At 40.0% G+C, this 26,157-nt stretch overlaps 2 protein-coding genes across 9 annotated transcripts in view; both read left to right on the forward strand.

Annotated features, from left to right (window-relative positions):
• Positions 1 to 6,730, forward strand: part of NR1H4 (nuclear receptor subfamily 1 group H member 4) — a 69,148-nt gene extending 62,418 nt beyond the window's left edge. For all 4 annotated transcript variants that reach the window (XM_067697673.1, XM_067697674.1, XM_067697671.1 and 1 more), the window contains 2 exons: positions 1,982 to 2,095; positions 4,054 to 6,730. In XM_067697673.1, the coding sequence (XP_067553774.1) occupies positions 1,982 to 2,095; positions 4,054 to 4,292 (353 nt within the window). In that variant the 3' untranslated portion in view covers positions 4,293 to 6,730. The remainder of the gene's footprint in view (positions 1 to 1,981; positions 2,096 to 4,053) is intronic.
• A 3,832-nt stretch (positions 6,731 to 10,562) lies between these two features.
• The window catches only part of GAS2L3 (growth arrest specific 2 like 3), a 33,890-nt gene continuing 18,295 nt past the window's right edge, over positions 10,563 to 26,157 (forward strand). The window contains exons 1-3 of one of the 5 annotated variants that reach the window (XM_067697678.1): positions 10,573 to 10,669; positions 21,595 to 21,630; positions 21,938 to 21,983. In XM_067697678.1, coding sequence (XP_067553779.1) covers positions 21,960 to 21,983 — 24 coding nt within the window. In that variant the 5' untranslated portion in view covers positions 10,573 to 10,669; positions 21,595 to 21,630; positions 21,938 to 21,959. Of the gene's footprint in view, positions 10,670 to 20,418; positions 21,039 to 21,594; positions 21,631 to 21,937; positions 21,984 to 26,157 lie in introns of those variants that run through there. The other 4 variants (XM_067697679.1, XM_067697675.1, XM_067697676.1 and 1 more) reach the window with 4 other exon arrangements.

Genomic DNA, 26,157 nt, shown 5'->3' on the forward strand with positions numbered 1-26,157 from the left:
GTATTCAGTTCAGTCTGTAACAGCTGGATAGAGGGCAATCTTCCACATGGTGTCATCCCCAAGTTGCTCAACAAAGACACTGTCGTTAAGAGAGCCAACTGGGGTTGATTAAACGTCAAAGGAGAAGAAAGTGTGCTACTTTGACTAAAGACAGAAAGGCCAAGGATTCTGTTTGTGAAGATTCTTTAGATTCATCTAAAGGTGAGGATTCAGGCTTTCTGATCCTGTGAAGTATAATATTAGATGATAATTATACTCTTTAGCATCTGGAATCCAACTTTATTCTGGTGTGTTTCAACTGAAGCTCTAAGGCTTTTAGGTCGGGTTTGGGATGGAATAGAATAGTCTATTCTAGTGTGGACCAATTCTGGGAAACTCATCTTAATTCATCCATAAGTCACAACACACCTTTTTTTTTTTTTTTTTTTCCTGTCTGCACAATTCCCCAGTCAGAGCTTTTCTGGAGTGGAGCCATGCACAGAACAGGCACCAAACTAATAGCTGTTGAATGATTGGAGGAAGTGGCACAAAGGAATCTTAAATTATGAAGAGGAGTAAGTTATAAAGGAGAAGGAAGATATTCCAAGTAGAGAGAACATGTACAAAACTGGGCAATAAGAATTGTTTAGGGAACTCCGAGTGCCTGAACATGGCTGGAGTATAGGCTGTGTGATAGAAAGATAGTACCCTTTAGTCACAACTAAGAGCCAGGACTCTGAAGCCTACTAGCTTTGGTTTGAATCCTGGTTCCACTTCTCACCAGCTGTGTGTCTTTGGTCAAGTTACATAACCTCTCTGTACCTATCTCATGGGGTGTTAGAAAGATTAAATGAGTTCTAGCATAAGAAGTGCTTAGAACAGTGCCTAGTACATAATGAGTACTCAGTAAATGCGAACTCCTATTGCTATCATGTGGGTGAGTATTGGGTGGTGGGAGAGGCAGGGGACGGGTCCAGGAGTTTCCTATGTAAAAAGGAAGAACATTTATGCCAAAAGCCATGGAGAGTTTTTGAAGGTTTGTAAGAACTGGGGAGACAGAGTGTGGTTTGAATTTTAGAAAGGTGATTCTAGAATGGTTTAAAGAGGACCACACTGAAGACAGGAAGACCAGTAAGGAGGCAATTGGAGTGATCCAGATGAAAAGAAAGAAAGACTTAAACTAGGTCAACCAGATGCAGTGAAGAGGGGAGAGAGCACCAAGTGAGAGTTAGCTGGTCAAATACGCAGGACTTGACTCAATCCAGGCACTGGACTGAGTTAGAGGAAGGCTGAATCTTGGTTGTCAGGTGGCGACAATTGGATGGGTGAGGATACCAATCACTGAAAATGGGAACATCAGGAAAGGAGTGGATTTGGAGGAAGATGGGGAATTTAGTTCTATACATGGTGTCTTTGATTTTGGACACACTGAGTTTGAAGAGAAGGGCCAAGTACCATTGCCTACTAGGCAATGGATAAACAGCTTTGGTACTTCAGAGAGAGATCAGAACTCTGATAAGAATTCTAGCCAATGTATTAAGTAGAGTTTATATTTCTGCACTGAAGAACAATAATTTTTTGTTGGTTAAGATGCTGTCTATGTCTTGATTATAGATAGTAATGTTAAAAAGATTAACTAAAGCCCATCGAGAGCATGGTGAAGTTCAGAGATTCTTTTGGCAATTCGAGAACATTATCATTTATTGTTACACAGTAGTGACTAAAACAAAGGCACTGCCAAAATCAAAGACATACAAATCGCTGATTAGGTTATATTTTGAGGATTTTAACTGATCTTCTTTGCAATGCTTCACCTTTGGCTGGGACATTTAATATATAGTCATTATTTAAATGTGGCTGGGACGTTTATCAAATATCTGCATATGGGTATATTAACATGTATGTATATATATATATATATATATAATGTTTGTAATTTTACACTTTTCAGTCATTCAAAAATTTTACTATGCCTCTGCAATTTTTCACCTTTCCCCCATAGGTATCTCTGATGAATATATAACACCTATGTTTAGCTTTTATAAAAGTGTTGCAGAATTGAAAATGACTCAAGAAGAGTATGCTCTGCTTACAGCAATTGTTATTCTCTCTCCAGGTAATTTCAATGTTACATTTTTATTTTTATGCCATTTGTTGGTTTTCCCCTCAAGTATAGTAGTGATATTAAAGAAAATCTTGGATAAAAAACATAAAGAGAAAGTAAAATGGCATATAATTCCACCAGTCAAATGGAACCATTGTTAACATTTCAGTGTAGTTGTTCTCAGCCTTTTTCTAAACATCATACTCATTCAGTAATTTCATTCTGAACACCTTATATGCACTAAACATGTTTCTAGACATTGTGGGATATAGCAGCAAAGAAACAGGCAGGATACAGCTACATGGAGCTTACATTCTAGTAGGGTGAGAAAGACAGTAAATAAAGAAATGAATACAAATAATTTTCAGGAGGTGGTAATACTACAAAAAATATAAAGATGTGGGTATAAGGAAAGAAAGTGGCAGCAAAATGCTGTTTTAATCAGTGGTCAGGGAAGGCTTTTTTAAGGGGTTGAAGTTTGAGCAAGGACATAAATTATATACTTTTAACATAATAAAGAACATACTGTCTGTAAGTGTACTTTTCCCATGTCATTAAATAATTATATTGGTAAAAATTTGTTATAATATGTACATCATATTCTATTGTATGATGTACAGTCATTTACTCAGTTTTACCGTGTTTTGATATTCAGGATGTTTCCAGATTTGTTGTTGCTGTTGTTTTAAACAACGTTGAAATGAATACCTTTGTACATAAAATTTGTCTATATTTTTGATTAATTATTTGGGAATAAGTGATGCCATGTTCATGATTTGTAAAGCTTAATTACAATGATAGCCTTAAACCACTTTTTTTTTTTTTTTTGCGGTTCGCGGACCTCTCACTGTTGTGGCCTCTCCCGTTGCGGAGCACAGGCTCCGGACGCGCAGGCTCAGCGGCCATGGCTCACGGGCCCAGCCGCTCTGCGGCATGTGGGATCTTCCCGGACCGGGGCACGAACCCGCGTCCCCTGCATCGGCAGGCGGACTCTCAACCACTGCGCCACCAGGGAAGCCCTTAAGCCACTTTTATACATGATACTGAGGCAGAAGCTAGTTGTTAGTTTTACCATAAGAAATTTTAATTTGAAAAAGAAAAACTTTTCAGCGGTACATACTAAAGTTACACACATTTATACCCTATAACCCAGCAATTCCAGAATATACCCACCAGAAATGATACTTATGCCCATCATAGAGTTTGCCTTGAGTGCGTTTATTACCTAGTCCAACCTCGTACTGCTCCCTGCATGATGGGCCAATAAATCAAGAGACGAGGTGTTGGGACAAGGAATAGCAACTTTATTTGGAAAGCCAGCAGACTAAGAAGATGGTGGACTAGTGTCCCAAAGAACACCTTACCCGAGTTAGAATTCAGGCTTCTTTTCTACTAAAAGGGGAGAGGGTATGGCTGGTTGCTGCAAACTTCTTGATGCTGGAATCCTTTGTTCTTGCAGCTGTCCACGTATGTGCGGTCACAATGTTCCTATAACCCTCCAACAAGATAAATGTTATTCTCTGTTCTGCAACTTTTTATCTCTATATGAATGGAAAAGTGTTATACCTTTAAAGGTCAGAACCTTGAGAATGGGATATCGCGTATATTTCAGGCTCTAGGCAACATACTTTCACAAAAGGCACAGAGCCAGCATGACTAAGTACAAGCAACAGAGCACAAGGGTTAGAGCTAAAGGAATAGATTCAGTATGGAGTCTTTCTGGTACACGTTGATTGGAAGGAGAATTTAGGGAGGCCTCTGGGGGGCAGTAAAGGTCTTATAGCTTGATCTAGTTGTGATTACATGAGTCTAAATACGTGTGTGTAAAAATTCATCAATTTGAATACTTAATTTGTACATTTAAAGTGTACATTTATAACTTACACTTCAAAAACGTTAACATTACTGTAATTATGCCAAATTATGACTTTTCCACTTTTTTTGTCATTTTATTTTAAACTTCTAAACAGACAGACAATACATAAAGGACAGAGAGGCAGTAGAGAAGCTTCAGGAACCACTGCTTGATGTGCTACAAAAGTTGTGTAAGATTCATCAGCCTGAAAATCCTCAACATTTTGCCTGTCTTCTGGGTCGCCTGACTGAGTTGCGGACATTCAACCATCACCACGCAGAGATGCTTATGTCATGGAGAGTGAATGACCACAAGTTTACCCCGCTTCTCTGTGAAATCTGGGATGTGCAGTGATGGGCATTGCAGGGGCAGGGTCTAGCTCTTCATTTTCCTCATAATATAAATCCTATATATAACTTTCCTTTATTTCATTTGTACCTGGTTTTATGCAAGAATTCTCATCAATATTTATGTGGTAGTTATATAAGCTCCACAATTGTAAATGTGGGGCTAGGTTGAAATACTTTCTCTACTTGTATTCTACAAGGCTTCAGGGAATCTTTCACTCAAATTGGTATGCCCTGTTTGCCTAATTAAATTAATCATTACTTCAAGTCTATCTGTTGAAATAGGGAAAATCTCATTTTGCTCTTCATCTTACCTTACTGCATATATTTTATTAAAAGGCTGTGTTCAATTTGGGCAATAAACTGAACATAATGGCAACAGGCTTTTCTTTGGGAACAAAATTTGAAAAATATACAACTTATTTCTTTAAATGATGAATAGCATCCTATCGAATCTGAGGGGGTAATTTCCAAAAAGGCAAACTCTTAGGACATAAATTGTGCTTTTCTCATCCCTGGAAGCCCTGGTGAATATTCATTCATTTTCCATAGCCCCCTGATCATTTCATATTCTTTGAAGTTCAAAGAGAATAGCATACAGAAAAGTTAATTATTGTCACATGAAACATTCCCTCAAGCAATCTCTTTCCTTACTTAGGGTCTTGAGGCAGCATTTACAAATTCAGAGTATGCAGATAACTCCAGTGATGGGACATTCCATTTAGTCTCTTAAAAGTGCTCACTATTGGCTTTAGTGCATATAATTAATCATTTTTTGTTTGTTTGTTTTGTTTTTGGAAAACACTCCTTCAGCAGGGTGCACAGCTGTTGTATACTTCCCCCAAGGCAGGAATTAGTTCATTGCCTTCCTTCATTGTTATACTGTTGCATTCTTCTCCCCATTTTCCTTTGGTGAATACAATAAAACACCTATAAGTAATGGGCTTATATGTCCCTTTCTCCTGAAATCAGCCAAAACGGAGCTTGCTTAGCAAGCAAAGAGGTTTTCGTATTAAAATATTAGGGCAACCCTGAAGTCCTAAAAATGGCTAGTCAGTAGAAAATGGAGTGAGTTGGGGCTAACATTAGTTGGATTCCATTTGCTACAACAAAAAAAGACTTGAGTCCCCACTAGGTAAGATATTGTTGCTAATCTCCATAGGAGATACAAAGATGATTAAGACGCAGTAACTGCCTGGAGGGGCTTACACAGAGCAAAGTGCTGTGGGCTCACCTGGGAAAACCTCAAGGAGGAGGTGGCATTTCCCCTGGGCTTGGAAGGATAGTCAGGACTCCATGGGTCAGGGTAGGAAGGGAGGGGATTCAAGGTGAAAGGGGTGGCAGGAGCAAAAGAAGGGAGAAAAGGGAGTTGTGCAGATGTTAAAAGACCACAAGTAACCTGGGCCAGAGAGGGAGGGTGCACAGTACCGTTGTAAGCCACAGTTTCACCACTGCAAAATGAAGATCTCAGTACCCACCAACTAAAGGGATTTAGCTGATGAATGAAGAGCAAATGGGAAATTGCAGACCCACCAGGGAAGAGGGGGGTAAGGAAAGGACATTTAAGACAGAGAAGTAAATTTCTGAATGCCTGAGGGAGTAGGTCCAGTTTGGGGAATTGAGTGTATTTTGGGGTTTCCAGATCATAAGGCATCTGTGGGGAAGGTGGTGGGAAATGAGTGGGAACTAAGGGGGCACTGTAGACAGAGCTAGGAGTTAATCCTCTAGGTCTGGATTTATGCAAGTGGTTAAGACCTTGTAATAGCAAGTAATAATGCTTCTTATGTGGAAAATGAATTGTGATATAATGAGAAATATATATTTGGTCTTTGTCCCCAGTTTCTGACAGAGAGCTTCTAAAACACTTGGCATTTCCTGAGCAATAGGAGCATCTTTCATTATTCATAACAAGACCCTTTCAACCCCACCTGAGTTTATGCTAATAAGGTGACTCTTGGGAATTCCCTGGTGGTCCAGTGGTTAGGGCTCTGCGTTTCCACTGCAGGGGGCATGGGTTTGATCCCTGGTTGGGGAACTAAGATACCACATGCCACTTAGCGTGGCCAGAAAAAAAAAGTGACTCCTGGTGGGCCCCTAGATGCTTCAGGATGGGGTATGGCTGCCAGAGGAACCAACCACGTGATTAGAGGGTTAGAACTCTCAGTCCCATTCCTCAACCTCCAGAGAGGGGAGAGGACCCCAGAGATGGAGGTCAGTTAGCAACGGCGGATGATTTAATCATTCATGTCTATGTAATGGAACTTCCAATTTAAAAAAAAAAAACCCTAAATGACGAGATTTGGAGAGCTTCTGGGTTCGTGAACACATCGAGGTACTAGGAGGGTGGTGTGCCAGAGCATGGAAGCTCCATGCCCCCCTCTCTATGCCCTATGTCTCTTCCATTTGATTGTTCCTGAGATGTAACCTTTATAATAAACTGGTAATGGTGAGTGAACTGCTTTCCTGAGTTCTGTGAGCCATACTAGCAAATTAACAAACCTGAAGAGGGAATCATCTGCAAATATCTTATTTCCAAATAAGGGCACATTCTGAGGTTCCAGGTGGACATGAAATTTGGAGGGAACTCTATTCAACTCACTATATAGATATAATATTTTAGTATTGATCACAACTGTTGTTATCATACAATTTTATATCATTGAATTAATACAGATATTTGTTAATGTAAATCAATAACATTCCTTTATAATAGAACTTAGTCTTGTTTTTAATGTAGTTGGCTCTCAGCTCATCTGCTGAATGAGTAGTTTGTGAATGAATCAAGACCTCTATTGTCCCAAAATTTCATACAGCAGTTCATACAAGGCACAATCTCTATATTGATAGTCAATAATGTCAAAGCGTTAAAAACAACAGCAGAAACTACAAAATGCAGAACGAAACAACTAATAAACCAATAAAAAGAAAAAAAATTCTCCAACAACTACAGTAAACTTCAAGCAATAGAGAATTCTTGAAGAGCTGTGGGGAAAAAAAATCATATTTCAATATTCAAAGGTTATATAAGAGACTCTTCTGTATTTGATAGAGATGTTTAGTCAGATGAACAAATATCCCTAATGTAAACACTTGAAAATTTTAGATCTCCACGCATGGTGCTTTCTTAAAGCGGGCACATAATTACAATCTCGGGAAAGTCAGAACGAAAATACTTTATTATCCGATGGAAGCAAACTGGTGAGTCTTGCCTTGCATGTTACAACCATGTCAATTTCAAGTGAGGACATCTAAAACATTGCTATTAACCTAACCACCAATTAGAAAATGTACACATGAAAGTAGATTGCAGCTCATTAGGTGAAACTCTCAATTACTAATTGCAGTGTTAAAATCAAGGTAGGTAAGATGGTGAGTGTGCTTAGGGGGCAGGGTACTAACTGGGAATTCATGTAAAAGTGAGGTTGAGGGAGCAACAAGGGGAACTTTTCTCTTTTTCACACATAAGGGAAAAGCAACAAGAATCAAAAGAATCTAGAAGGGAACTCTTTACCCAATCCCCACATTTAACCAGGAAGTTAAATGTGGAAGTTGAATGTGAGGAAGATGGGCTTAGAGAAGTGATTTGCACAGATTTCCTGACTTCGGATTCACTTTCCATCACAGTGTCCTGTATCTTTTAGAGGAGTTACCAAGACAAACCGAACAGACAATGAAAATAAAAAGAAAGCAACCATAAAGATACCCTGCTGCCAAACTTTCAGCAAATGTCTTAGAGAAATATTAAGTGGTGTGTGTGTGTATTTGAATGAGAATGTGTACATACTTCAAATAGTCGTATAAGTGGTATTCAAATGTTTAGTTACATAGTATGTATGTAAGAAAAAATAAAAGACATGTTAACTACTGGCTCATCAAACAAGATCCGTGACACAATTTACTTATTCTTAAGGTTCTGTAGAAAAGTGTACATATTTTGATATTAGGGCTCAACAAATCCAATTTAAAACCAGAACTCCACTTGAAATTTGGCTAAGTGAAATGGTATGGAAAATTGCCCTTTAGTTTTTGTTTCTTTTTTTTTTTTTTAATAATTTTTGGCTGCATTGGGTCTTTGTTGCTATGCGGGCTTTCTCTAGTTGTGGCGAGTGGGGGCTACTCTTCATTGCGGTGCATGAGCTTCTCATTGTGGTGGCTTCTCTTGTTGCAGAGCACAGGCTCTAGGTGTGCGGGCTCAGTAGTTGTGGCTCGCCGGCTCTAGAGCACAGGCTCAGTACTTGTGGCACACGGGCTTAGTTGCTCCGCGGCATGTGGGATCTTCCTGGACCAGGGCTTGAACCCATGTCCCCTGCATTGGCAGGCGGATTCTTAACCACGGCACCACCAGGGAAGTCCTGCCCTTTAGTTTTAAATAGAAACACTATAAAACATAGGTTGATTTGAACAACAGGTCCTGTGAAAATGAATCTATAGCAGTCATGGGCAGCAAAGGGTTCTGGGATAGACATCAGTAAAAAATGGAGCAACCACTCTTGGGTATCAGGTTCAATGACCACTTAAATGTCAACTTTTGGATGACCATCTTCACCTGCTTAACCCAGAAGGTAAGCTCTGTGAGAGCAGGACCCCAGTGCTTAGGATGGAGTCTGGTGCAGAGAAAGTGTTTAACAGTATTTGTTGAATTGACTTCTCAAATCTGTATCTCTTTCACAAACTAATTTAACCAGCTTCAGACCTAACTTTCCAACCATCTTCTGAACACCTCAACCTGCACGTTCCTCTCACATTTCAAAGTGAACACAACCCCACACCAAAATGCATTATTCTTCCCCCACAGTTGTTTTCCCTGTGCTCCTTAGAGCAGCATCGCTGTCACATGATACCAAGTCCAGATAAATCAGCCTCTTGAATATCTCCAGACACCTCTTTCTCACCCTCCCTTCTGAGCTAGTTTATGTAATTATCATCTTTTAATTTTTAGAATTGCTGCCAGTCTTACTCCTTTCTTCAAAAATCCTCAAAAATGATTTTTTTTTCTTTTCCTGAAACACAAATCAATCACAATTGCCTGCAAGAAAGGATCTAAATTCCTTAGTACCTATGAGGGTTTTCATCTGTGCCTACTCCTCCAGCCTGATCTACCTCCGAATCCCAAACTTTAATCATTCAGAACTACTATTCCCAGAACAACTGCTCTCACATCCCTGGAGGCTTGTTTTTCTCTCTGCCTAGAAAGCACTCCTTACTCCAAATTATCCTCTCTCTTGGCAATTCTTATTCGTCCTTCAAAATGCAAGCCCTTTCAAACCTCTGACCATCACCCTACAAGATTGTTAGGTGTTCCATCTTTTCGCAGACTTCCACTGGTTTCCACTGAGTCATTACCACGCTGCTGGGCACTTGAAGGCAGGGGCTGTCGTTTTCACTTTTGTCTCTTCAGCAAGCAACAGTACCTCCTCATTGTTTTTGATAGGTGAATGAAGGAATAAATGCTGGGGAACATCATTCCAGGCAATTCCACTCTTTACAGATGGGAAACTGAGGCCCAGAAAGGCAACATGATGTGACAAAATAAAACTAAGAAGAGGGGAAAGGCCTGGCCTTCCAGGCTTTCGGCACCGATTTTGCCCCCATAATAAGCCACAATTAGTGATCACGGACCTACCTCTTGTTACATTCAAGACCAGTCTCCATACTTCAACTCTGGGAGCTAGTACGCAGCTCTCATTGCGTTGAGGTTACTCCTTCTCCTCCCCTCCCCCAGACCCTGCTCCGGTGTTTCCTCAAGGAAAAGCCAACATCCTCTTTCCGCTTTCAGTTGTGGCCTGCAGCTACAGGATTTCTCTCCATCCCTCTCCCCACACCCCTCACAGGACTCCCACTCCTGCAGGGTGACAGTTTGTATCCGGAAACCTAGCGCCCTCAGTACAGCCAGATCGCGGGTGGATTTAGAATTGGGAGGGGCTCTTAACAGAACAGGATAAAACTCAGAGCAACTCTACCGCGCACTATTCCGGGATGCTTGGAGAAGTTGATTCACCTCTCCTGCTAATCGGGACAAAAAGGGTTTGTTGCTGTCGCTGAGGGGCCAGATGAGAGGAGGTACTCTGTGACCAAGCCATTTTCTGTGAGAAGAGGAGCTTAGCCCCCCAGAGTTGTGAGACGCCAGGCGGAGGAAGGCGAGGCGCCCCTCGACTCAGAGGCCCGCGGGTCTGCGGCTTCCCGGCGGCTTGGGGGCGGGGCCTCCAGCCGAGCCCCCTCTCCGCCTTCTGATTGGTTCCTTCGAAACAGGCGGCGGCGAACCGCTGCGAAGCTCGAGGCAGAGGCGGCGGCTGCGGCGGCGGTTGGGCAGGGGCGTGCCGGCCAGGCACAGATTGAGCGAAATGTCGCCCCACAGGGAGCAGTGACCCTCCTGCGTCTGGGCGGGTGAGTACTTCCCTGTTTGCCTTCTCTTTCCTCGCGAACTCTTACTTGCCTTCTCGGCTGCCGCGTCTCAGCTTGCGCTCGAGGAGCCCCCTGCGCTCCGCGCAGGGGAAGCGGTGGTTCGGTTGGGGCCCCGAGCTGCGGGATCCAAGACGCTGTCCGATTGGCCCGCTGCGGGAGTCCTGTGCTCTGATTGGTCCCCGGGGCCGTCAAGGTGAAGTTATGCCTGCCTTCCCATGCCCACCCGGGTGCGGTGCGAGGGGCCACAGGTGTGCTGGGGCGGGGGACGGCAGGTGTGGGTGTGCTAGTTTAGGGGAGAGGTAGCGACCCGCTGTCGCTCTGCTTTAGACTCCAAGGAGGGATGAGAGCCTGAAGCTAGTTTAGGCTCTCCAGGGGCACCTTCATTTCCAAGCACCTAGCACATATAGGGTCGCTTGATTCCTTAGTGCCTCCCTCAGCAAGAAGTGATGAAGTCACTGACGTTGGAAGGAGAATGACACACAGTCATTTTGCACTCTGGCAGAGTTTACAGTTTCTTCCCTATTTGTTCCCTCCAGTCGTTGCAAGGCCCATGTCGCCGAATAACTGGAGGCTCTGTTCGATGCTTTCCCCACCCACACGTCTCGGTTTGAAAGGCTGCGTTACGGGCAGGTTTGTAGATTGCCTTGGAAGTAGGAGGAAAGTTTTGGAGGGAGTGCTTGACCATGCAGTCATTCCTGGTTCCTAACTTTTCGAACCACGGGATTGAGTCTTATGGATTTAGAGTGCTTTGTGGTACGTCTGGTGAAGTTGAGTCGCTATCAAGTGAAGAGATTTTTTTTTTTTTTTTGCAGGCCCTGTCTAGGTCAGAGTTTGGGTTTTGCTTCGTTTGTGTGGAGAGTGCTCATACCTACTCTCTCAGAAGATAAGCAGTTTGTGAACTGCTGTCTGATTACCTCACTTGGGACTTAAATAATTAGGAATTGGAATTCTCACCACCTCAGATTCCCTTTGGGAGGAGATTGGAATGGATTTGAATGAAAAAGTGGAAACTGGTGATAGTCATCTGGTGTAGAATCCTGATACATGTTACCTGTCTGACTCATCTCTTTCAAAAACTCATTAAAAACCCCACAGATTTTGAATAGTGGGTGTCTCTGCTATTTTTATATTAATGAATTATAAGTAATATTTCTTTTAATGTAGCAGAGTTTCTAAACATGGGGGCTCTGAAATCACACTTTACTGTGTGTGTGACCTTAGGCAAGTTACTTAATCTTTCTAAGTCTAAGTTTCATACTGTGCAAACGAAGGTTGATAATAAATAGTTCCTACCTTATTGATGTGAAGGTTGTTGTGAAGATCAAGTGAAATAATCCATAGTACAGTGCCTGACACATAGCTTGTATTATTTCTATGCTGTTTAATTTGGATTAAAAGTTTCAAGCTATCCCCAAAGGGCAGGCAGAGAGGAGCAGAAGGTGAAGGCAGTGCCAGAGGTCATGGTAGCTGTCATTCGTTGATTAAGTTAGTCCATGTAAAGCACTTAAAATTATTTCTGGCACATACTAAACACTCACTACTGCTTATAATGCATTATTACCTAGAATGTGTCAGGTACTGTTCTAGGTGCTTTACTTATATTATTGTTAAACCTCTTAATAATCCTGCAGTCTCCTTGGTGTTTTCTCCATGTCATAGATTAAACTGAAGCTCAGAGAAAGGAATTAAGCTACTAAGGTCCACCCAGAATTCAGTCTAGACTGTCTCCAGTGTCCAGCCTCTTTTTTTTTTTAATCACACTACTCTTGCATTTATATTCCCAGCTATAAGCAACTTCTCTGCGGAGTTGTTTGTATGGCCCAGGTTCATTTCTGCTGTGGGTATCAGTTTATTTTGAATACTTCATTAAAAAATAGAAGTAACTTGTGATGGTAAATCAAAGTGTGTGATAAGGGAATAATGTCAACAGTATACCTGCTAATATACTAAAAAACTAAATGAGTCCAGTGATGTTTGGATGATTGGTCAGTTCAGAAGTAATGTTTCCTAATTTATATTTTCCCATTTAGTTTTTGCTCATTTACTGTACTTTTTACTAAGCAGCACTCTTTTTTTTCTTTCCTGTCAATCTCAATTTAAGTTTGGAGATAAGAATGAAAGTGCAGTTATTTCAATAAGTTTTTTCAATCTGGCTGTTGATGAGGAAAGTAAGGGATTAAGATTAATGTGTATTGTTATGTTTTGCTTTCTTACAGTAACATGGCTGTGTATGTATGTCTATGTATGTGTGTTTTACTTTCTTCCTATTATTCTTTGCTTCCTATACTTTGATATCAGATATACCTTTACATCCTTAATGAACCATGCAGTGTACATAGAATTTGAGAGACTAGGAAACTTGAGTCTGTCAGTCTGTTGTCTCATTTTGAATTTCCCTATTTTAGTTGAAATGTAACTGCCATAGAGAAATGCCTAAGAAGTAATGTTTATACGATGCAGGCAATAATTATAATTGTATCTCTTTAGTGTTTCTCCTTCTAAAAACTCATAAAGTTTTATCATGTTATTACGTTGTTACAGAGTAGGTGGTTTTAACAGAATGTTGCCATGTATTTCATAAGTGAATTACTAATGTACAAAGACCTAGAATGTATGAAATGTAGCAGAGACATTAAATGCAGTTTTGTTTTTGCTGCTGAAAGTGTCATGGGGATTTACAGTATTAAAACCATCAGTCATATATTAGATATTGCTGAAGTGCTGATAGAGACTTCTGCCTACTCTCACAAAACATAAACTTTTTTGTAAGAAAGTATAAGCTATGGTGAAGGACTCACTTTATATGGAATTTTAAACATTATGACTTGTGTTTTCCCTTGATGGATGACTTGTTAATATTTTTGATCCCCAAAATAAAATTGGCTCTTGGGGCTTCCCTGGTGGCGCAGTGGTTGAGAGTCCGCCTGCTGATGCAGGGGACACGGGTTTGTGCCCCAGTCCGGGAAGATCCCAAATGCCGCGAAGCGGCTAGGCCCGTGAGCCATGGCTGCTGAGCCTGCGCGTCCGGAGCCTGTGCTCCGCAACAGGAGAGGCCACAACAGTGAGAGGCCCGCGTACCACACACACACACACACACAAATTGGCTCTTGAAAAAAATTATTTAACTTTGTTCAAGAGTTTTTCTTTTTCACACACACACACACACACACACACACAGTTTAGAAAACACTGTGATCCCGGTAATACTTAAATACTGTACTGCAGATTGCTTTTGGTTGCATGACATATAATAGACATCTTTTCATATCAGTACATGCAGCTCTTTTTCTTTTTTTTAATGTTGTTTTTACATTTCTTTGTTACTGTATATGTATGTTTTCCAGAGTCTTTTAGTCTATCATATATAAAGGCAAATGGATTTTAAGTTTTTAAAAAATTTTTTGTATCCCACAAAATTTTATGACAAACTAATAATTCTATCTAATACAAAATTAAATTCTTCAGGTTGGATCTCTGCCAAACATTGCAAAAGGAAATTTTCAAATAAAAAAGTAAAGACTCCCAACAAATGAAGAGCCTTTATATTTTGCAGATAACATGTGATGTTTTATTACGGAGTAAGAATCTTATTTCTTCCTCTTAAAAATCTTCATCTGCTTTGGAAGCTACCTTTACCTTAAAGGAATATACCACAGATTTATTTCATTATTGTTTCATATTTCCTTTAGTAATAAATACAACACTTATTGTTTAGGAGTAATTCCAGGGCTAAATTTAGCACTGAGTTCTACATACAAGTGGAAGAGATGGAGAAGGTTACCCCCTTACGAATCTTATTTTTTTTAAGTATAGAGTACAGCAAAATAGAAGCCTATATTGCTATACAACTTAAACAGGGGAGGAGGTTCACGGAGGCTTTTTAGAGCAGTTGAATCTGAAGGGTAGGTAGGAGTGAGTCTGAAAGAGGGGAGGAAGGGGAGCGTTCCATGTAGATGGATCGCAGAGATGAGAGAGCAGCGTGCTCCACGGGCCAAAAGAAGTTCAACATGGCTGGAGTGTAAGGGTCAGAGGTGGCCGAGGGGATCCTATAAGGCTTTGATGGCTTCCTTAAGGACTTTAGGCTTTTTCCTGAAGGCAGTGGAGAGCCATTAAGGGTTTTTATTTGTTTATTATTTCTGGCTGCGTTGGGTCTTCGTTGCTGTACGCAGGCTTTCTCTAGTTGCGATGAGCAGGGCTACTCTTCTTTGGGGTGCGTGGGCTTCTCATTGTGGTGGTTTCTCTTGTTGTGGAGCACGGGCTCTAGGCACGCGGGCTTCAGTAGTTGTGGCTCACAGGCTCTAGAGTGCAGGCTCAGCAGTTGTGGCACACGGGCTTAGTTGCTCCGTGGCATGTGGGATCTTGCCCGACCAGGGCTTGAACCTGTGTTCCCTGCATTGGCAGGCGGATTCTTAACCACTGCACCACCAGGGAAGCCCCCATTAAGGGTTTTAAGCAGGGAAGTAGTAACATCCTTATATGGGAGTTTGTGAAGGCTCACTCTGGCTGCAGTATAGGAACAGGTTGGAGGCATGAAAGAGTAGAGAGAGAGCGACTGGTTGGAGGCTGTTTCAGTAAACCTGGAAAAGGATGGTGGTGGCTTGAACTAAAGGAGTGGCCTTGGGTATTGAAGAGAAAATGTAAAGGTAGAAACAACGAGATACGGCCACTGATTGTTCTGGCTGAGGTAGGTTTGGAGCTGGGGCAGAGCTGTGAGAGAGGAAGGAGTCCGCATGACCTGGAACTTGGTGAGTGTGGGTGCTGTTCCCTGAGACAGTAAACGCTAGGAGCCTTTGTAAATATTTAAATGAATGAGTGAATGAATGATCTCCGATGTACAAAGGCAGGGCCATTGTTGATGACGATAGCACACACACAGCACTCACAATGGCTTTTACCTGTAAATTTTGCATCTTTTTTTTTTTTTTTTAAGTGTGCTATATACAGCTGGTGCCCTTTACTCGTTGCTTCAATGCATTGGCCTTGCTACATCTTCTAACCATGTTTGGATACGTATCGCTTTCTCTAGGTCAAATGTCTTGACCCTTTGGGAATATCTTCCTTTCTTCGCTTAAGATGTGTATTAGTTTCCTATTACTGCTAGAACAAATAACCACAAACTTGGTCGTTTAAAACAACATAAATGTATTTTACAGTTGGGAGGTCAAAATTCTGAAATGAGCTAAAAAAAAGAAAAAGACGTTAGTAGGGCTGCATCCATTTTAAGGGTTGTGGGTGGGGGGGTAGCTCTTTTCTTCCCCTTTTCCAGCCTCTAGCAGGCACCTGCGTTTCCTGGCTGCTTCCTCTCCAAGCCGGCAGTGTAACAGCTCCAGCCTCTCTCTTTCTCTGCCTCTTGTGTCATGACATCTCTTTCTCTCTCTCTGCTTCTCTTGGCACATCCCCTTCTCTGGCTGTGACCTTTCTGCATCCCTCTTATAAGGTCTCTGGTGATTACATTGGGCTCACCAGGATAATCTCCCATCTCCTTAGGCCCTTAATTTACTCAATCGCCAAGATCCATTTTGCCCACGAAGGCAGTATATTCACAGGTTTTGGGGTTTAGTACATAGACATCTTTGGGGACCATTATGTGGTCTACCACAATGGAATTTATTTAAAGCCGTAATAAAAATGTGCCCGTCCAGTAGGGCAACCCCATGAATTCCTGAGTAGCACATTGCTCCCGGAGTCCTTGTGCACTGGCACAGCTGTTCTGTCCCGTTCATTTGGACCCTCTGCCAAATACACCAGTTTTAGTCATTTTTTTCATAGTGATTCCTCTGGTATATCAGGCAGCTCACTTAACCTGCTGGTACCTTGACTAGTAACCACTTCACATATTTCACCTTGGACATGTTTGGTGAGAGGTAAAATTATTTATTGGGTCATGTAATAAATAAAAGTGAAAAATAATAAATAATACCCAAAAAAAGTCTCCTGTCAGACATGTGTCTACTGTATGGCTATTTCCAAGCTTTGCTGTCACATTTCACCTACCTGGTTTTTCCTAGAGATGTTCACATATCTCCCACCAGAAGTGTTTCCTAAACTTTCAGCTTGAATACTTCTCTCAACACTACTTCCGACAGCAATCCAGGAACTTAAAATATACTTGGTCAAGCAATGTACAGAAACAACGAAAAAATAGTATAAAGCACTGTAAGGACAGGTAGTTGGGAGAAATGCTATGTGAATTCAAGAGCTACAGATATAGGCAGAATTAATTCAGGCCAATCAGGAAGGGCTCCTGGGAGGAGGTAAATCAGAAGAGTTGTAAACCTGGATTAGTCGAGGTAAGGACTCTATCTCCTTTGCTGACTCTTTCTCTCGTGTCTAAATGTTGGTTTTTTTCAGGACTTGTTCCTAGATCCTTGTCACTGCTTTCTCCATTTCTTTCTCGCATGATCTCATTCTTTCCAGTGGTTTTATCCCCCAAGGATTGCTGGCAATTTCTATCTCCTCCTGAACTTTCTTCTTAGCTCTAGATTAGTATTTCCAACTGCCAACCTGACATTTCCGCTTGAATGTCTTTGAAGCCTTCTCAAATTAGACATGACCAAAACATAGCACTTTTGCCCTGTCTCTGCTGGGTTCCCCGCTTCAGTCTGTTCAGACTCCCATCATCTTCATCGCAGCAAACGCTGCAACTATCCATTTGCTCAACTGCTTAAGCCAGAAACCCAAGAGTTGTTCCTGACGCTTCACTCTGCCCTTACCTCTCTCGCCTTCACCCTCCATCTCTAACCATTATCAAGTCGTGATTCTAACTCCAAAATAGATGTCAGACCCATCCACTTTTCTCCGGTGGATACTTTGTCAGCATCCCTGCCCAGGCACCATCACTGGTCACTGAACTGCTGCAGTGGATCCCCTCCTCTTCCCCTTCCAGGCTGCTCTCCAACTCACTTCCTGTGTGCTCAGTTTCCTTTGCTCTCACTGTTTCTACCCCTCTATGCTTCTCCTTCTCTCAGTGTTTCCACTAATTCTTTCCCCCACATCTCTATCCACCTCTCCTTCTGTTTTCTTCCCCCTTTCTCTGTTAAACCCATCAGTATTTCACTCCCATGTTTCTCTCTCCCCCACAGGGAGCTCTGTTAAACTATGAAATACATTATGTCTCTCCCTTGGTTAAAACTCTTCCATGGCTTCCCACTGCAATTAGAATAAAATCTACTTTCCTCAGTATGGCGTCACGTGGTGGGGCTACTGCCTGACTTTCCAACCCTATCCTAAGCCGCACGTGCTCCACGCTTCAGCCATACTGGCTTCTTTCAGTTCTCGGAATGCGCCAAACTCTCTCTCCTTCTGTACAGTCTTTGCAAAAATTATTCTCTATGCACAGAACTCTTCCCTGTCTCTCTCCCTGGCTAATTGCCACCATTCTTCAAGTTCATGTTTTTCCTCCAGCAAAACCATTTCTAAATCACTCATTCAAAGTCTTAAAGTAGGCCCCTGCTGTCTCTCTCTCTGTTTTTTCTTTCAAAACAATTACCATGATTTAACCTTGTGTATTCACTACATACACAAATGAATGTAGTAGCTCCATGAGAGCATCACGTCTGTTATGTTCATCACTGCGTCTGTTGCCTGCGGTGCCCAGTTTAATAAAGGGTGTGAATAAATGATTGTTTAATAAATGAAGGAGTGGACACTGCTTGGACAAACATATAGCTTGAACAGTGATAGAGCCACAGAAATGAGTGAAACCAATAGAGTGGACGGTGAGGAGACAGCCTGAATGGAGCAAAGGGCCTATGTGTGACACAATCCTTAAGCCTTATTCTAGCAAGAGACTTCTATGTTACACATTCGTATTTGAGTATGGATGTTGGTATTAAAGTTTTTATGTTCACTTACAACTGTATTTATTTTTATGTTAGTAAAAGAAGCTTTCCAAATTACACTTAATGATTTCTCATATTAGCTTTCCAAATTACACTTAATGATTTCTCATATTAGCTTTGTTTTCTTACCTCTTTTTAATTTGATGAATTATGTTAAATGAACTATAATTATGCCCTATCATAGTATCATCATAACAACTCATTTGTTAAGTGCTAGCTATATATCAGGTACTTTATTTGTATCACCTTATTTAATCTTTACAGCAAGCATACACGAGAGGTGGTGGTACCCCATTTAGCAGATGGGTCTGCTACTTTCTACTACCCCGGTGGTGCCTTTATGGTGATTTATTTTAGTATACATTAAAAAATATGAAATATGTTTGGTATGGATACAGCATTTCTATTTTTTCTTCTAGGCACTTAGGAAATATTTAACTCAGAATTTTAAAGCTGAGAAAGTTGTTTTTTATTCCCCTGAACAAATCAGGATATCTTCTTTAACTGTTTTTCTAAATGAAACATTAAAAATGATGAAATGTTTTTTTTGACACACAGAAGGGCGTACAGACCAGTATAATAATACCTGTGTTCTCACTGCTTGTCTTGAACTGAAATCTTACTGGTACAGTTGAAAGGCCTCTGTGCATTCCGTCCTAATCTCATCTCCGTCTCCTCCTCAGCAGTAACCACTGCGCCAGCTTGGGCATTTACCGCATCCCTGCAGCTTATGTGTCTTGGCAGTAATCTGTTGGCTGGTGCCGAATGTATATGTGTTGCAGTGGCAGTTAATGTTACTATTTTTCTGAGGAAACTTACTTTATTTCTTTGCTTTTTTGCCATTCTTTTCCAAGTCGGCCCCCAATTTGTACCAGGATTGAGACATACCACCTTGTGCTCTCCCCACCACATTTTATAATGTGAGTGAGGAATTAAAACATACTCAGTTTCAGAGCCTACAGCTGTGGAACAAAGGAGCCGCTCCACGGGCTGGCATTTTTTTCCTATCATGATCTGAAGTCAAACTGGTATGAAGAGCCTTACCATAAATAATCTTGAGGACCTCATGGCTGAAACTGTTTCTAAGTGGGCCAGGCCCAAATTCTGTTTAAGTTTCAGGTGGATAAGTGCACTCTGTGCTTCTAACATTTTCTCCAGATTTAAAAAATTAAGTATAGTATTCACTCGTGATCTCTGCATAAGCTGTTTGTCTTGTTAAGGCAGGGTTAGCGAATAGTTTGCACTTGGTCATTTGAGAGCTCTTTTTTTTTTGCCCAAATCCGAGGGAAAAGACTTCCTCACGATGGCACAGAATTAAAGTAGTCTTCTCCAAAAAGACAGATGAAAACAGAAACCAAAAAAAGCCAATAAATTGCTAATCAAGGTGCAGATCCAGAAATGAAGAGTTGCTGATTCGGTATAATTGGTTTATGTGGGGAAAAAAAATGTAGAGACTGAGACTTTTAGGGAAAGATAGATAAGAGGAAAGCAGGTAATAAACTGAGTAAGAAGCAAGAATTGGGATTGTGATGCAGATTGGGGACTGGGCTAATGGTAGACAAGAATGAGACAAAAATGATTTGGAAAGAGAATAGTGAATGACTAGAAGGTATGAATAACTGGCTCTTAGGATCTGGAACACAGTAAATACTCAGGAGTTAATGATGATTCACTGATACAATCTCATCAGTTTATAAAAGTTTTCCAATAAAAGCATATCTTTGTGTACCTGATAGTTTTTCACATATGAAGATATATTATAACTTATCTGAGTACCATTTATTAAATAACTTCTTTTTAAAGGTAATCCAGATGGTTAATTTTGTTATCTTTAAAGTAGTTCTTTCTATTTCATAAGAATGATGTGGGGGAAGATATATATATATATATATATATATATATATATATATTAGACTCTGCTAAAGTTCAGTGATTGAAGGTTGTGCACAAATTCTTCATTTCTTTCATAAAACTAATTTTGAATTTTCCATAAAAACTGCAACTACTAAACATTCTTGTGATAGCTTCTTTGTGACTGTGTCACTGTTCTTGATTTGCACACGCCTTATAATTCAGGCCTTCTTTTGTTTGGGGTTGGCAGTTCCAGCTGTTCAAGCTCTTGTCTGATTATGTGGGACTCCTTATTTTAATGGGAGCAGCTTCTTTGCTGTATTTTTTAAAAATGGTCTCGGAAGCTTCTTACTGTGGATCTTTGTTGGGGACAAAGGATTATTTATGCTAAAGGAAAACGTATTCCCCACTGAGTTAGCTCGTGGGAAGCATAACAAACTCATTAGTAATGCCCAATTGTACTTTGGCCTTTTGCTAGGGTAGAGAGAAGGAAAAATGACATCAAGGACATTCTGCTGTCCTTTGCCTTCTTGCAAAGACAATGTGATGTGTAACATCAGACTTTTCAGTTAGGTTTAGCTCCAGTTCAGCTTTGGTACTGGAAGAAGTGTTCCTGAGAGGAAAGTGGGATGTGTAGTTGGCACATCTACACATCTGAGGTATGTTTGGTATAACTTAGGGGAGAAAGTAACTTTTCCTTGGAAATTGATAGCCTTATAAGCCATTTTGTATTTTTTCTTAGAATATTTTAATGGTGGTTTACAATAAAAAATAGACTAGTATGTTATGCTGCTATAAGCAGTATAAAATCCTAGGTTTTATATAGTCTGTTATTCTGAGTGTTTTCAAACTCTTCACTTTCTTTCTGAAAATACATTAAAGAATTGTATTAATCTAACTTAAAGTTGTGGTTTTTTTTCTTGTATGTTTCAAGAATGGTCCTTTAGAGTTCAAATTGCTTTTTTTTTTGGTCTTTAGCACCTCATGGAGAAAATACCTTATGGAAAATTATTAAGGAAAGGCATTGAGTATTGTTTCATAGTTAAAATTGATATTTTTCTTTATTACCTTGTCACCTGGTGGAAGAAGCTTATGGTTAAACTTGAGAATTTATACAAAGTTTGGATGAACTTATCTCTTTGTAAAGATCAGATGGGAGATACTTGACTTTCAGTATCAGTTGTTGTGATATTTGTATTTACATTACATTTACAGTGTGTTTACAGGGGAAAATTCTGGGGCAGTTTTAAGGTAAGCTAAGTTTTATTGTTAGTTTTATTTTACTAGTCAGATGCTTCAAGAATTACTTTGATATTAGTGCCAGAAACTACATATTAAAGTGTGTTTCAGATTTTCCTCTTTCAAATGAGGAGTACTTTTATGAAGTAAGAAACGAGGAGTATGATTGCCTTCTCCTGTGGTCAAATTATTCCAAATAGAAAAGTATTAGGTTTTCAGTCAGATAGGAGAATAAAGCAGATTCCTTGTAATTTGAGGGTTTGGGGGAGTAGGAAAGCAACCATTGTCTGCATATTAATGTTTTGTTTTATTTTCATAGCAGCAGTATCATTTCAGCATAGATGACCATGCTGCCTGCAATTCAAGTAAGTGGTTTTCTTGGGAAAATATATATTTAAGTTAATGAGACTAATATAATAAGATTACAATAGTTAGAAAAAAACTAAAATTATCACAAAAATTTTCTATTTTACTGTTTTTTTAAGCATCAAATTTAATAACAGGAATACTATATTTTCACTTTCCAGTTCTGAAAAGACTTTAATATTAAGCTTTCATTTATACTGCATATTTGTAAGAATCAAAAATATCTTAGGATTGGTGGGTTCATCGTATTTGTACTACTCTGGGAAAAGAATTGGAATAGTTTGTGATTTTCTTCTCATTACAATTTAGTATATGTTTGTAGTTAAAAGAGCTTTCAGTGAAAACAAATATAAATTCTTAATTTTAGATAATTATACATGTGCCCTGTAATGCCTGTAAATAATGTGTCATTAAAACTTAAAATTTAGAGTGGTTTTTTTGGTTAGTTTTTTGGTGAGGGGAAGCAAGATGGAGGTAATAAGACAAACCAGAATGATCTTACATTTGAATGATTTCCAGAGTTGGTATTTATTCTTAGATCCTTTAAAAGTTTTCTTTCTTTTGGCATAAATAGAACATGACTGAATTTTAACTTAAAGATAAAAATCACCTTGAAGGTCTACCTAGGAAGATGTAAGCAGCTGATAATAAAATTTGCCTTTAAAAGTGAGAATTTTAGAGTCAGTCCGATTTTGTGTCTGATTTTTGTTCTGCCACTCTGCTTGTGAGATCCTGGCAAGTTATTTTACCTCTCTGAGTCCCCGCTCCCTTGCCTCTGAGGTGAGGATAACAGCGTGTATTTTTCAGGGTAGTTGTGAGGAATCAATGAGATAACATGAGCCAAGTGCCTCCTGGAATGTGTTGTTACCTAGTAGGCACTTCAGAACTTTGGTTGTATCATTGGTACAACGAAATTATCCGGATGTAAAGCTGGAGATTATAACTGTGTCGTGAAATTTTTTTTTTTTAATTAAGAAAGAAGGCTTATCAAGATAGCAGTGTGTGATAGCCTAGAGAAGATAACTTACTTATAAAATGGTTAAGAACAATTCTGAATGGGATGCTGCTTTTTCCCTCCTACGCTGTGCAGCTATATCCTCCTACTCTACTAATAAAGAGTTCTTTTGTACTGTTTTCCTTTGGGGACTTGGGAGTCCATGGCAGTCTCCCAAAAGGTCTTACTCTTCCCCTTTGGGGTCTTCTCTAATCCACATTGAGTATGCTCAGAACTCCTTATTTCTCAAAACCACTTTTTATCTGATTACTTCTATTCATCTCTTTTTATCCAAGTCTCAGAAATGTCATCAGTTTCATGTTGATTATATTTTCTCTATTCCTTATAAAGTGCTTTTTATCATTGCCACATTGACCATGTTTTTCTCATTTCTCTCCTAATGGCCATTAATACTTTCTTAAATTGGTGATTTTTTTTCATAGTGTTGTCTTATAGTTCCACGAACCCGTCTCTGACCTAGATTCCACAGACCTGTCCCTATTGATTCTTCTCCAGGAGTACCCTTGACATCCCTCACAGAAGTTTTTGCTTCTCTCCCTGGTGAATGTGAGAACTTCCTCGGATTTTCATCTCTTTGCTAATTAGGCTTCGTTTTTCATAAGTGCCTTGCAGAGAGGAGACACCCAGTAGATAGCTGGTTTCTTATTCATTTAATCCATGAAGGTCTTCCTTGCCCCTTTTTTATGTCCCTGATTCTGATTAGTAAATAAACTTACAGTCTAAAAATCAATGAACTAGATAGTTCCTAATCTCTTTTGGGTCACAGACCCTTTCCAGAATCTAACAGAAACTATGAACTCTCTCTCTCTGAGAAAAGGCCCATTTGTACGTAGACCTAAATTTTTGTCTAAATGTAAGTTAAGTTTATATACTGATTCAAGTTCTTCTGTAGACTGCCTATGGTTAGGAATCTCTGCAATGTGACAGCTTTCAGCATGATGGAGAACAATCTTTATACATGCAGGTTTTGTTCTTAACATCTAGCTTTTAACAACATTAATATGCTACTGACTAGCCCAGGTTTTCTGCTTGTAATAATAGGAAAATCCAAGTACTCTTCTCCCTAATGTGGCAAGAACTTAGAATGACTTTTGTTAATTTTAGCTTCTCCATTTTCATACATGATATTTTCAAAACCACCTTCCTAGATAATGTACATGTTTCCTTGACAAACATTTGCATCTTCTCTGCCTTTTGTCAGCTCAGCCAAATGGTTAAAGGACAAATAACATTCTGTTGACTGTAAAATACAATTTATTGTAAGATGCATCTTGATTTTGATGGTACAAAGAGTCATTTGCTAGTATCTGTTCCTCAAGTATTCAACTAATATTTTTGACTGCCTATCATGAGGTAGGTCTTATACTGAGTCCTGGGATTACAGAAGCAAGACATTCTTATGAAGGGAAGATGTAGATATTATATCTTTGCTATACTCCCTTTGAAGTAATTCTAAGAGAATTTGGGGAAATAACATCTTGTTTTTTTCCAAAAACTTTATGGGATCCTCCTGTATTTAGGAGTTCATTCCCCAAATCTCTACCCTCAGTTTCTGAAATAATGCCCCTCGAATAACAATGTTTCTCTTAGTATTTGGGTATTTTTATTAAGTTTTGCTACTCCTGCTTGCCTCGTGTGGTATATATTCATTGTCTTCCTTTGCCTGTGAGATTTTTAAAGAACGTGTTTATTTCTCATCATAGGAGATTGGAAGCAGCTCTTTTTTTTTCCCTCTATGTTTGTCTGGGTTAACAATGGTGTTGTTATGGCTTTTGATTTGGTATAGTAACACTTGCCTCAAATAAACCTCAGTAAGTTTAATATATTGAAGGGGGGGAAATTATCTACATTGAAAAATCAAGACAGAACTAGATTCACTTGGTATTACCTATACTTATGCCTCTTTTTAAAAAACTTTTTAAAATTTTATTTTAAAGCAATCACAAACTTGCAAAGTGGTTGTTAAGTGTAGAGCAGAGATATTTGTTTGCTGAACCATTTGAGAGTAGGTTGCAAATCTAATGTCCCGTTACCTCTGTTACTTCAGTGCATTTATCGCGTGCAAGGACTCCCTCCTATACAGCCACAATGAAATCATCAGAATCAGGATATTAGCGTTGGTACAGAACTACTATGTAATACTCAGACCACATTCAACTATTTGTCAGTTGTCCCAATAATGTCCAGTTCAGAATCACCTGTTGCGTTTACTTGTCGTGCCCCTCAGTCTTTATTAGTATTTGCTTTCTTTAATGACCTTGACACTTTTGAGTATTACAGACCAATTATTTTGTAGAATGTCCCTCAATTTAGATTTGCCTGATGTTTTCTCATGATTAGATTCAGGTTATGCATCTTGGCAGGACTATTACAGAGGGATGTGTTGTCTCCTATCCTGTCAGGTGCATATGATTTTGATTTAGCCCGTTGTTGATCATGTTCACCTGTGTCACTCGGTTAAGTTGCTGCCTGGGTTAAGTTGCTGCCTGATGAGTTTCTCTACTGTGAAATTACTTTTTTTCTCTTTGTAGTAGGTATTTCTGGGGAAGTACTTTGAAAGTATATGGAAATCTCATTCCTCATCAAAATTCCAGTTTATTCATTTATTTATATCTATGTGGACTCAGAGTTGTCCATTTTATTCAGTGTGTTATAATCCACTTATATCATTATTTTGATGCTCAAATTCTTCTCGATTTAGCCAGCAGAAGTCCCTTCAAGCTGACTTCTGTGTCCTTTTGCATGTCCCTATCATTCTTTGAGCGCTTCTTTGCTTTCTGGTAAAACTTACTCGATTCCAACACCATGGGGTTCATTCTAGTTTTCTCAGTCCACAGTTGTACCTCTTTTCTTTGGCAGTGAGAAACCTGGCTCCCATTTGATAAATCCCCGTGTATGTAACCCGTCTCTCTTTGTTGCTGCCACCCCTCCCTGAGCTGATGCCCTTCTCAGCTCAGTTGGGCTCTGACACTCTGCACTGGGATGTTCCCCCGTTGTCCCCAGTGGACACCCTCTTTATCCTGCTCAGGGTCTGATGCTGCACAGGGCCGTTGCCATGCGTGGATGCCCTGTCGCCTCACTCAAGCTCTGACTCTCCATTTCAAGCTGCCCTCCTGTGAGGACCCCTTTATCACTTCACTTGGGCTCTGATACCCCTT

Source organism: Pseudorca crassidens, chromosome 11, assembly GCF_039906515.1.
Source record: "Pseudorca crassidens isolate mPseCra1 chromosome 11, mPseCra1.hap1, whole genome shotgun sequence".
NCBI lineage: Eukaryota > Metazoa > Chordata > Mammalia > Artiodactyla > Delphinidae > Pseudorca > Pseudorca crassidens.